The sequence below is a fragment of the Terrapene carolina genome, unplaced genomic scaffold (assembly GCF_002925995.2).
Source record: "Terrapene carolina triunguis isolate 2854851 unplaced genomic scaffold, T_m_triunguis-2.0 Scaffold58, whole genome shotgun sequence".
Taxonomy (NCBI): Eukaryota; Metazoa; Chordata; order Testudines; family Emydidae; genus Terrapene; species Terrapene triunguis.
The window spans coordinates 45,588,459-45,600,770 of NW_020664409.1; the positions used below are offsets into that span (position 1 = coordinate 45,588,459).

The 12,312-nt window shown below is 40.6% G+C and overlaps 1 protein-coding gene across 1 annotated transcript in view; it reads right to left on the bottom strand.

Moving 5' to 3' along the window:
- Window positions 1-12,312, bottom strand: part of PXDNL (peroxidasin like) — a 291,769-nt gene that overhangs the window by 46,785 nt on the left and 232,672 nt on the right. Inside the window, exons 20-21 of the mRNA XM_026647339.1 lie at window positions 8,947-10,450; window positions 185-319 (exon numbers count right to left, since the gene is read on the bottom strand). Of these exons, the coding sequence (XP_026503124.1) occupies window positions 185-319; window positions 8,947-10,450 (1,639 nt within the window). The remainder of the gene's footprint in view (window positions 1-184; window positions 320-8,946; window positions 10,451-12,312) is intronic.

Consider the following 12,312-nt stretch of genomic DNA (forward strand, 5'->3'; position numbering starts at 1 on the left):
CACCTATCCAACATCTCTACTGGGAGACTCAGGATCTCATTTACTGTCAACAACATCAGGTGCCTGGACACATAGGTGAGTGTTGCCTGCTCCCAAGTAACCCAGGGAGGAAAGGATGATTACATTTGTATGGCATTATTAGATTAGCATTTTATGGACACAACTATCATGCAAACCTGATTACCTATCTCCATCCCTGAGACGTTGAAACTGAGTGACAAAAAGGCACATTAGGGTTGGTCCCACTCTTGTACCAGGAATCAGGTCCTCCACCATCAGAGCTGGCCAAAAGTCGATGTTCAGTGGTGTACCATACAGCCTAGAAAAAGAATCCAGGTAAAACTCACATTACAAACATGGCGCTAGATTGGCATTTTGCTTCAGGCTAATTCTCTTTGGAACGTAGGTGTTTTTACAGAGGTTACTTAATCATTACAAACTTTTTTTGAAAGTCAAAACACACACAATGATTTCTCATCAAAAGAATTCTTATGATCTCACAACCTCCAAAAATGTTTTTGACCTGCTCACTAGGCAGCTTCTCAGATTTAAGATTTCAAAATGTGTCTGAGAGACAGTGAAAAAAAATATTGGGATGAGTAGATCCAGCTCCGACCCAACATTGCCTTCCTCTTTGAACACTAAACAGAATAAATATACATTTTTCAGCTACATTATTTTAGTAAAGAAAACAGCAGTTCTAGTCAGGGCCGGCTCCAGGCACCAGCCCAGCAAGCAGGTGCTTGGGGCGGCCAACGGAGAGGGGCGGCATGTCCGGCTCTTCGGCGGCGGGTCCCTCAGTCCCTCTTGGAGCGAAGGACCTGCCGCCGAATTGCCGCCGAAGACTGAAGCGGCAGCGGTAGAGCAGATCGCGATCGCGGCTTTTTTTCTTTTTCTTTTCTTTTTGCTGCTTGGGGCGGCAAAAACCCTGGAGCTGGCCCTGGTTCTAGTGGATTTGGAATCTAAAAAAAAAAAATTGCAGTATATTAATAAGGAGACAAATCACTTTGTATCTAGATCAAGTGTTAAAAGACATAATATTTCTAGTCTGTAAAACTAGAAAGCCAGTGCCTCCCGTATTCTTTAGTTTTAAACTGACTGATTATTTTAATGAAACTGTTTCTCTGGTCAAACTGTATGGGGAGACTTTGGCAAACCAGTAAAGTGCTTAAAACCACTATGGCTTATTGTTAAAAAGCAACCTAGTCAGCAGGCTGTAAAGTGGCCATGCAGTTTGACCAAGGCAGGACGGGAGGGGGGTTTAGGGTGCCTCAGAAAGGGGAGCTTGACCCCGAGTCCCTCCTCATAAGAATTGTGTTAAAGTCGCTGATACATGTGTTTTAAAAGAATAGAATATGCCCCAGGAATGTCTATTAGGTCTCAAGGTTGCAAGTTCTGAAAAAACCCACACCTGGTTAATCAATAATCAGAAGGAGCCTCTTGCTTGCCCAGTGGAACTGTTTGCGTGACAAGTTTTCTTTAAGGGATATGTCATTGTATTACTGATGTATAAATAAGGGGAAAAAGCTTGGTGGGACTAAATAAGGTGGGACTCTCCTTTGCGGGGGACTCTTCAGGACTGGTCTCTCCCTCTGGATGCATCTTGTGTTCCCCACCGGCAGATGGGCTGCCACTGTGCCACTCGAGAGCCACACTCAGCTTTGGTAATTATCAAAGGTTGGGGGTGTTTTACTAATCTTGTTGCGGACGTGTGTAAGTGCTTGAGGCTAAGTAAAGTTTAGCTTTAAGTAAAAGCACTCTTGTGTTGTCCTGTTTGTGCCAGCCATCTATCGGTCGGACGGCTGTGTCTCCCCTGATTTATTTCCTAACATCTCCTCGCACAGAGTAAAAGTTACCAAGAGCTTTGGGTTAAAAAAACCCCGGGTAACACTACATACTGCTTTGATTTTTAATTATATGAAATCCAAGAAAGGATCTCGGAACACTGCAATTTAATGATTAATGTCGTTCATTAACATGGATAATAAGTACACCTCTACCCCGATATAACGCTGTCCTGGGGAGCCAAAAAATCTTACCACGTTATAGGTGAAACCGCATTATATCAAACTTGCTTTGATCTGCTGGAGTGCGCAGCCCCGCCACTCCCCTCCGGAGCACTGCTTTACCACGTTATATCCAAATTTGTGTTATATCAGGTCGCGTTATACTGGGGTAGAGGTGTAGTTGCCAGAAGATCAGGAATAGAAATTATACAGGAGATTTTCTACGTCACAATCAAAGTAGATATATTTCTAAAGTGTTCCTAAAACATCAGACGATGTGGATTTTTAGTAATCACATTCAGCAAAATAAAGGTATCAAATATCTGCTATTGCTCTTGATGCAAAGAAGACCAGCAATAGGGCAATCTTGGACTATTTATTATTTTTATTTGTATTACAGTAGCATCCACAGTGTGTGAGGCACTGTTCAAACACACAGGGCCTGATACAAAGCTATTGAAGTAAATGGCAACCATTCTAAAATGGATTTTAGATCAGGCCAATAAGGAGCCACCCAAAGAGCTCACAGCTCAAGAGAAACACAGTGACAGGTGAAGAGTGTTGGAGAGGGGTTATACATATAATCACATTTCTTCATTATTTTTATGAGGCCTTTCCTGCTTTGAAAGTACTTTTCTCTTTAAGTAAAGCAATGATGGAGACCTAACATTTATGTCTTATTTATCCTAGCTCAGAAAGACACACACAGGCCAGGTTCTCTGGTGCTTTTCAGACACTTTGTGCTGCTCACGAGGCGGAAAGGTGTTGCAACCTAGTCACAAATTCCCAACAGAAAATTCATCTGGCATATGGAAACTACCTGCTGGGCATAAATATTCCACAGGTAGGTCTGCACCTCTGTTCACTCGCAGCACAGGGAGCGTGGCAGGACAGAGCTGAGCAGAGCATCACTAATCCTCCACTGATGCAGGTTTCTCATTAAAGACCTGTACATCAGTAGCAGAAATTAGAATATTCCAGCAGCAGCTCTACCAGTGGTGTAGGAGCCAGGGACAACCTTCAGAGTCAAAGAGCCAGTCTTTGCCCGACCCCTGCCCATCCTGCATCCCCCTCCTGCTCTGAGCAATGCTCTGATGCGGAAGAGAGCCCATTCTGTTATCTAGACTTGATACGCTCATCACAGCTTCTTGACTATGTCCATTCAACTGAGTATGCTCTAGGAATTATTTTGGGGGAGTTCTATGGCCAGTGTTATACAGGAGGTCAGACTAGCTGATCACCGTGGTCCCTTCTGGGCTATGAATCTATGAGTAACAGTGTAGGATAGATATAGCATTATTTTGGGCGGTGATTGCTTAGAAAGGATATATAAACTAATGGAATTACTTTATTTTTAAATGGAACAATATGGTTTCTTGATTTATATGTTCACATTTATAGCTGGCTATTTTCTCAAATAAATCATTAGTAACCCCATAATAAATATCAAAGCCAATTTGCAGCTTTAGGGACTGACCACCTCCCATTAAAGTCCATGGAAAGAGTCCCATAGACTTTAGTTATTTGTGGATCAAGCCCTAAAGGATAAAGCTGTTAATTTATAGTCTTTTGTTATTGACAAGCAGGGCCGGCTCCAGGCACCAGCAAAGGAAGCAGGTGCCTGGGGTGGCCAATGGAAAGGGGCGGCACGTCCGGGTCTTCAGCGGCGGGTCCCTCAGTCCCTCTCAGAGGGAAGGACCTGCCTCCGAATTGCCGCCAAAGAATGAAGTGGTGTGGTAGAGCTGCCGCCGAAGTGCCGCCAATCACGGCTTTATCTTTTTTTCTTTTTTTTTTGGCTTCACCGCTTGGGGCGGCAAAAAAGCTGGAGCCGGCCCTGTTGACAAGTATTCCAACTAGCACTTCTCACAAATGTACTTCTGGGAACAACATGCCTGACAGACATTTTTCTTTGTTAGGTGGCCTGAGGTTTATCTTGCATTTCCTATACATATATTATGCTATTTCTATTTGTAACATTTTCTGTTATAGGACTTGTTCTCACTTATGACTGTGAGCTAGTCCGAGTTTTCTGTAATAAGGCCAATTTCTGTTCTGAATTTTCACCATGTTCATCTGCCTAAGAAAAAAAACCCCTATATTGTCACAGCACACAAGCAGCACAATATTATATTTCTACATGGAGTTTCTTCTTCCAGCAGCTGGGTTTTCTACATCCCTTTATCTGTCTTTGAGGATCCTTTTTGTTTCCCCACCCTGTCCCCCATCTCAACTGAAGACTGAATGGGTTTCATTGGTTTCATCAATGTTACACCTGATTGGAGAGGATCATTGTTCAGTAACCCACGACAACCCACCCCCTTCCTCCTCTAGAAAGCAATGCAGAGCACTCAGTCTGTACTGGCCCAGAGAAATGAGACCAGAGAAAAGTAGTGCTCTTTGTGCAAGATAATTACTGCTAATTCTGCTCTGAAACACCTTAATAACAAAGCTGTAAGGATTTCTTACACCAGGTACTTGTTCTAGATTACTTTAGTTAAAACCACTACTGTCTTGAATTATTCCTAACATTTTGTTCCTAATATGTTATTGACAAAAGAGGAAAGAACTAGAACAACAGGCCTCTTGGGGAACAATTAAAAAAAAAACAGAGGGAAGATGATTATTTTTCTCAAGAGCATTTTCCCACTACTTCGGCTCAAGTTCTAACAATAATTACACTGAAAAAGATGTTGGGAGGGTGGACATGGAAGGCAACAGTGCGTGGAGCAAGAGGGAGTGGGGAAAGGAGTGTGAGAATGAAAACTTTTCTTTTGAAAAAGACTTTATCAGCTTGTTGACTTGATTCAAACTTGTTAGCACTAAGACCTGAGATTATAATATTAGCTCAAATGAGGAAAATTGTATGGGGATATACAGTGCTTAAAAATCATAACTGAATAAGATAAGTGACTCTTCAGGACTTTTTTTAAGCTACAAAACTAACTGAAGTCCTGAAGTCACACTGGATAAATGAATGTCTCTCTACTGGAAAAACAGAAGAGATGACAAACAGAAATAGTCAAAAGATATGTAACGTTTCTGGGCCAAGACTGTAATAACTGGGTAGGTGCCTGAAGTCAATGAGATCTGCTGGGTTTTCAGCACTTTTAAAAGACAGACCCACTTATTTATGGATTCAAAGCTTAACTTTAGGAATCTCTTTTCCAAAATCTTGGCACAAGAGACTACAGTACTTAATGGATAAACTAACATTCAGAGTACATACTCACAGTTCTGAAGTAACAGAAACACAAACATGAATAAATACAATTTAGGAATAACAATATGTAAGGGAAAATTACACTAGGAAATAAAATATAAAATGATTATGGATTACTGAAGGAAAAAAAAGACATTTTACCTGGGATAAACGTGTAACAATTTGCAAATACTTTTTGGGCTGCAAATTTGCCATGAGGGTATAAAAATCATATTTACTACTACAAATGACAGCATTTCCCCATGAAAAATTAATGGACTTACATGTAAATGTTTCTGCATGTGAGAGTGTGAAAGTGAAAATCAATAGATCTAGTTATAAAAATGGGCTTTAATGAAAACTCCAGATCTGAGCCCTGAACTATGGGGAAGGGAGTGAGATCAAATTTTGCAACTGAATTTGACAGCCAAGTTTCCATCTCTGTTTACAAGTACCACATACAATGGAACTGTGTTGCTAAATGTTGACCACTTTGGCTCTTAGCACATTCTCAGATGATTTAATCTCTTTTGGTCTTCATTATTGGAATAGGTGATTGTGCAATCTTCATCTTGCTCAGAAGCCTGCTGTAGTAGGATTCTGAAACTTGCAACCGCGGTCTACATGTTTTAGCATCCTGACACTGGCTGCTCAACAAAAATATTCACTTTTATATTTTGGTTTTGACCTGCCCAGTGTGTTTCTGACATCTAGACACATTTCATTCAGCTTATGTTCCACATTGTCACCTTTTAAAGTTTCAATTTTTAGTCATAGAATCCATTGAATGACAGATTTCTGTGCTTATGTTCCTACTCATTGAAATGAATAGCTTATCTCAAAATGCAAACCAAAATGCCTTATCTGTTTTTAAGTCACATCTTAAAGCTTTCTTGTTCACTGTTGCATTTTTATCAGTAATGATAATTGTTTTTGTTTTATACACTTTTCTGCACTTTGAAACCAATGATGCGTACAGTGCTACATAAAAAGCAGTAGTGCTGTATATTTTTTGTGTAGGATTATACAATTTTAGATTCCAATTGCAGTAAATAAATTACTTACACATTCAATATGAATACTTTTGAGTACATTTTATTTGCACAGTAGGGACTCAATGCACAGTATTGATTCACATAGCATTACTGTATTTTCCACTCCATGCATCTGATGAAGTGGGTTATATCCCATGAAAGCTTATGCCCAAATAAATTTGTTAGTCTCTAAGGTGCCACAAAGACTCCTCGTTGTTTTTACTAGTACTAGTGTTTCAGATGGAATTAAATTCAGGGCTGTTAGCTACGCTGCTATTTTTAGTCCACTAGCTCAATCAGAACTAGCATGGGTATGTCTGTCCAAGCTGGAAATTACACCTCAGCTTCAGTGCAGACGTTCCCTTAGAGAACGAGAAACTAACTAGCCATGCCATTGACCTCCCCCATGCTTTTTACAACACAAAGGGAAGGTTGAGTCGCTATTTATTTTGTCAAGCTCTCGAGAGATGATTATAAACAATTATTACTTCCTTATTTCATCATATTTAGAGGCTGGTGAAAGAAAACATAAGTTTAAAAAATCTGCCATACTGCATTATCTCTATAATGTGTTATATATGTTAAACACCTCTGCAAGCCATGTACAGCTAGTGAGACTTTATTCTAGTAAGAAGGGTTACATACATTTTCTTGGAAATGCTCAGAGCCTTCATAAAAAAAAAAATCAAATCCCTATATTTCTCCATAAACATAAGCAAAAGGATAGAGCACCAGTCACCTTAGGTCAACAGTTTGATTCCAGCTTAGGTCAGGGATGACAGAAAATCATTACCATCTGACTACTGTTTGTTAGCCTACATGGAATGAGTTCATCATCACAGTCCACTTCCAAATGCACAGGTGTTTCCATCAGAAAAACCAATAGTGTTAGTCAGGAGGGCACTAATTATCAGTATCATTGGGAGTCCAACAGAGAAGCAAATAGGCATGAAAAATGACCTATCATTTCACTTTTAATTATGGTCCCTCCAAGTTAGGGTTGAGGCACGATAGAGAGACTAGAACCACATTAACACGGGGAAATGCTTTCTGCTGTACTCATTCTGCAACAGATCTTTAGTAAGGTCAATCTAGCATTTGCCATTTAAATTATTATTATTTATACCACACAACCAACAACCTTTCTGTTTGCTTGACTAAACAAAAGCACTTTCAAGCTAGTATTAGACATAACATCACTGGGTTGGGGGGAAACAAGACAGTAAGGAGGAGACTGCAGGAGGAAAGATGGGGGCAACTCATCAGTGAGATAATATTGGAACTCATTGAGGACTAATGTACTATTTGGTGGAAATTTGTTCCATTACCAGATCATCACAAATTAATATCTCTGCTGACTCATTTGTTGACTAGGCCTCACAACAGCTGTGGGTCCTGAGGAGTAATTACAGTGATCAGATCAGTGTCCTTGTGAACTAGCTTAGGAAGGGGATTCCTCATGTAAAGAGTTCAGCATGGAATCAGCCCAGAAACAGTTGTGGGAGAAGCAGATAAGCCAGGCATCAAGAAAGAAATGAAAGAATGGCGTGTTTGACAGTAGGTGGGGGAAGCAGAGAAGATTTCAGAGGACAGATAAGGAGTTTTGCTTTGTCCATATTAAATTTAAGTTGATGGCAATACATCAGAAGTAGATGTGAGATAAATCATGTGAGATGCAGGACTAGGTGAGGAGTGTCAGATAAAGAGTAGAGAGGTAGCTCTGGTCTTCTTCAATGTACAGACAGTAGCTAGGAGTATGTGAGCACACGAGATCACCCAAAGAAAAGGCATACAAATCAGAAGAAGAAGGAGCCAAAAACAGAGCTCTGCTGGACTCCACAGTAAAAGGGAGAATAGAGGAGAAGCCACCTAAAAGACACTGAAAGGGTGATTAGAGAAGAAGGAGAACCAGTAGAAGACTGTATAAAAAAAAAGAAAGGATAAGATGCTGAGAAAGAGGATATGATCAACACTGTCAAACACAGCTAAAAAATTAAGGAGGATGAGGATGGAGTAGAGGTCTATAGATTTGGTCAAGAAAAGCTTGTTAGAAATCTTGTGCAAGCAGTTTTGGAGGAGTGGAAAGGGTGGAAGCCAGACTGGGGGCAGGGGATCCAGGATGGAGATGATGGAAAGGAACTCAAGTAAAGAGCTATAAATGGCTCATCCAGTGTGTTTAGAGATGGCAGGAAGGAAGGAAGGAAGGAGGAGAATAGCTGGAGAGATAAATAGGACTGAGGATGGGGAAACCTTATGATGCTTGTATGTTGAAGGAAAGAAGCCAGAGGAGAATGACAAGTTAATTAGAAGAGTAGATGAGAGGTTAAAAGTGGGGGTAAGAGAGTGCAGATGGGAGATGAATGGGGTCAAAAACGTAGGTGGAGCACTTGAGGAGAGCAGGCAAAAAATGTCAGTGACAGTTATTGGGAAGAAGAAAAAGGGCTGAGAAAGGCTGAGGGAAGATAGAGGAAGAGAGATAGAGATCTGGAAGGAGGGAGATCTCATCAATCTTGTCTGAAAAAACAAGAAAGGAAATTGCATGGAGAGGGAGAGAGGTGTGTAACTAAGATTTTAAGAGGGAGTTTGCAGTTAAGCAATTTTAAAACCATTTAAAAACCAGACTTGCCATGGCCTCTGATGAGACATTAAGATATAGTATTAACTGCCATGTATCACACACAATAAGTGTATTTTCACTAATACTCACTTTTTCAGCTTTTCTCTAATCTTTGGCTCTTTAATCTCATTGTGAAGATCCTCAAACTTCTCAACTGAGGTTAAATTACAGAAAACCCTATAGTCAACGTATGGAGGAATCCCATGGTCACGCCCCCTCTGGATATTCGTAGCTGCCAGATCCAGAGCCACTGAGTGTGCCATGGAGAAAAGCCTCTCGGTCAGCTCCAGGTTCAAAAGCTGAGAAGATACTCGCATTTTACCAGCAACGCCAAAAAGGCCACGCAGGAGTGGATCAATGCCACCTTCCTGGATTATCCGGAATGGTGAAAAGAAAGCTTTGTGGAGTGGAAGATGGCCTTGTGGGATTTCTCCAAAGGTCTCATTCAAGCGATAAAGAATCGGATTGATCAATGTGTGGCCAAACCTAAAAGCTGCAGTTGCAAAGGCATTAATAATCCCGGCATTCACATTGGGGTTATAACCTTTGTAGTCACCCATCATCTTCATGCCATGGTCACCAAGGATCTTGGGTAGCCAGTGGCTATAGGTAATATGTTGCATCTGCGCACCAACAATCTTTCTGACTTCATTGTAAATAGTATCTCCATCCCAGTGTGGGTTCATTTTCAACAGTGCCCTTGCTATGCGGTTATGTTCACGGAACCACAATGTGTGCATGGCTGTGAGGCCCAGCTGCTCATTGGCTCGGTGATCTCCTGCAAGGAAGCAAGGTATAGAGCTTTCATTTTCATCTCTTGTGCATTCAGTCGGGGGACCTGTGGCAAATGGTAATAAGTGCTTTCCAGAAGATGGGACAAGCAGGCCTTCCTTGAGGAGACCATGTTGATTTGTATTATCCCTTAACTCTTCTGATTCCCTGTCAGAGCTTCCATAAATGTTAGAAGCATCGATATATGATGTTAGATGGTTTATCTGCTCCCTTGCATAGACTGAATTCATTATTAAAGAGGTCATCCCACTTCCACAAACTGGGCTTGAGCGAACAAACAACATGCATTTAGAATTTGTCACTCGGGGATCATTCTGAGGAATAATGATGGGGAAGCAAGGTGGATCATTAGTACACACTGAGCTACAAGACTGTCCATCAGAAAAACGAGACATACTCAGTGCAGGCACTGTCTGATCCAAGTCATGGTCTAAAAACTGGCCCCACTGCATGAGCATATGCGTGTACCTATCATCAGGAGTTATGGTCTCTGTACCAATCATTTCTGTTGAAATAAGCCTTGGTAGTGGAAGAGGATAGCCATTATACAAAGAGTCATGACTGACACTCCTGGGTAAGTTAAAGCCATTTTCGTACACAGGTTTAAGGATCCGTTCGAAAGCAATCAAAGAGGCACCCCACATTGGGTGCTGTAGGTTGTTGCATGTTCCATCGTAGCTTCTGTACTTTTGATGGAAACAGATGTCAGAGCAGTTTGGGAAACGCCTGTGAGCTGTACATCCAGAGAGATTGGCAATCAGACTGAGGTAGTGTGGGGAAACCAGGTCATTGTAGCGAAACTCTGAAACACAACATTTGAAGAAATTAATTGATCTCATATAAAAGAGAAGTGTAAGAATCCATGCAAGATTCTTAAGTTCAATAGTAATTAATGGTGTTTATACCTGGATAAAAGTCTCTTTATCTTAAAGTGTTTGTCATGATATAGGCCTTACTGAATTTCTGATAGACTGTGGGTCTGCTCCTGCAGAAGTTAATGGCAAATCTCCCACTAACTTAAACAGCGGTCAGGATTGGGCTGTGGAGGAAACACTGAAGCGATAGCAACAACAGCTAAAGTGGGGCGTGATGTGAATACCAGAGAGGGCTAAAAAATAATATACAGAAATGCTAAAACTCTATAAAATAGGTTTGAAATATGGGCAGGTAACAACCAACTGATATTTAAGATGGAAAATGCAAGCTAATATAGCTGGAAGATGAGGGAGGAGGGAGAGAAGCCTTATCAATGGGAGGCAGATATTTGGAAGGCAGTAATGCTGAAAGAGGACTAAGAGTGATAGTGCAAATTAAATTTGAGCTAGCAATGCAACATGAGAGCAAAAATATGATTTTGTTTCTGTTTTTAAAGCAGAGACATTGTCATGGACTAGGGAGGTAATAATCGCTGATGAAACCAGACCGAGAATACTGCATTCAGTTCTTGAACCTGAATGACAGAAAGTTTTAGATAAACTGGAGAAAATTCAGAGAAGAACTGACAATATTTAAAGGGCTGAAGGGATTGATTTATGAAGAAAGATAAAAAGAAATTTAATAGCTTGGCCAAACAAAGGCTAACGGGGATATTAGAACTGTCTACGAGTATTTGGCGGATAGAAACATCAAAGAGAAAGAATGCACCAGGGGATGAGAATAAACTGATAGGAGGAAATTGGGCAAAGGAACACACAGGGTGAACATTAGAAAACTGTTTTTAAACAGAAAAATATATTAGCCTACAGAAGACACTCCCACTGAAGATGTCAAGTGTCAGAGGGGTAGCTGTGTTAGTCTGGATCTGTAAAAAGCAACCAAGAGTCCTGTGGCACCTTATAGACTAACAGACGTATTGGAGCATAAGCTTTCGTGGGTGAATACCCACTTCGTCGGATGCAGTGGGTATTCACCCACGAAAGCTTATGCTCCAAGACGTCTGTTAGTCTATAAGGTGCCACAGGATTCTTTGTCACTGAAGATGGTGAATGATCCATCATTTCAGTAATTTAAAATTGAACTGAATAAAACACTGGAAAGTATACTATAGGAATGAATCTGAGATTGGCATGGGATAGACTACTGGTAGAAGTTTTTATATCCTCTCCATCTCTAATTTCTACAGTTCCATAAACCACACAAAAATACCCTGCATAAATCAGAATATTCTTTCAGTTATTTATAATTTTTTCACTACTGAAAACAGTCCTCTAAAGCTCTTCTACACATTTCCATTGTAGCTCAATGTACGTCAGTGCCACATCCTGCCCACAATACATTTCTCTTGTAATAAACTCCATTACAAAATGTACGTTACTAAGAAATTGGGTAAAGGGGAGACTACAGCAGGTCATACTGAAAGGTGTACTGTCAGTATGGAGGGAGGTTCCTAGTGGATTGGTCTTGTGACCAATCTTATTTAACTTTTTAATTAGTGATCTTGGCCCAAAAATGGGAGTATGCTAATAAAATTTGGGATGACAGAGAGTTGGGAGATATTGCCAATACAAAGGAAGACCAGAATATCAAACAAGATTTGGATGACCTTAAAAACTGGAGTAATAGAAATGGGATGAAATTTAATAGTGCAAACCGCAAGGTCATGTACTTAGGTAGTTGTGACAGAATGTATCCCGTGTCCACACCCTGAACACTATTGCAATAATC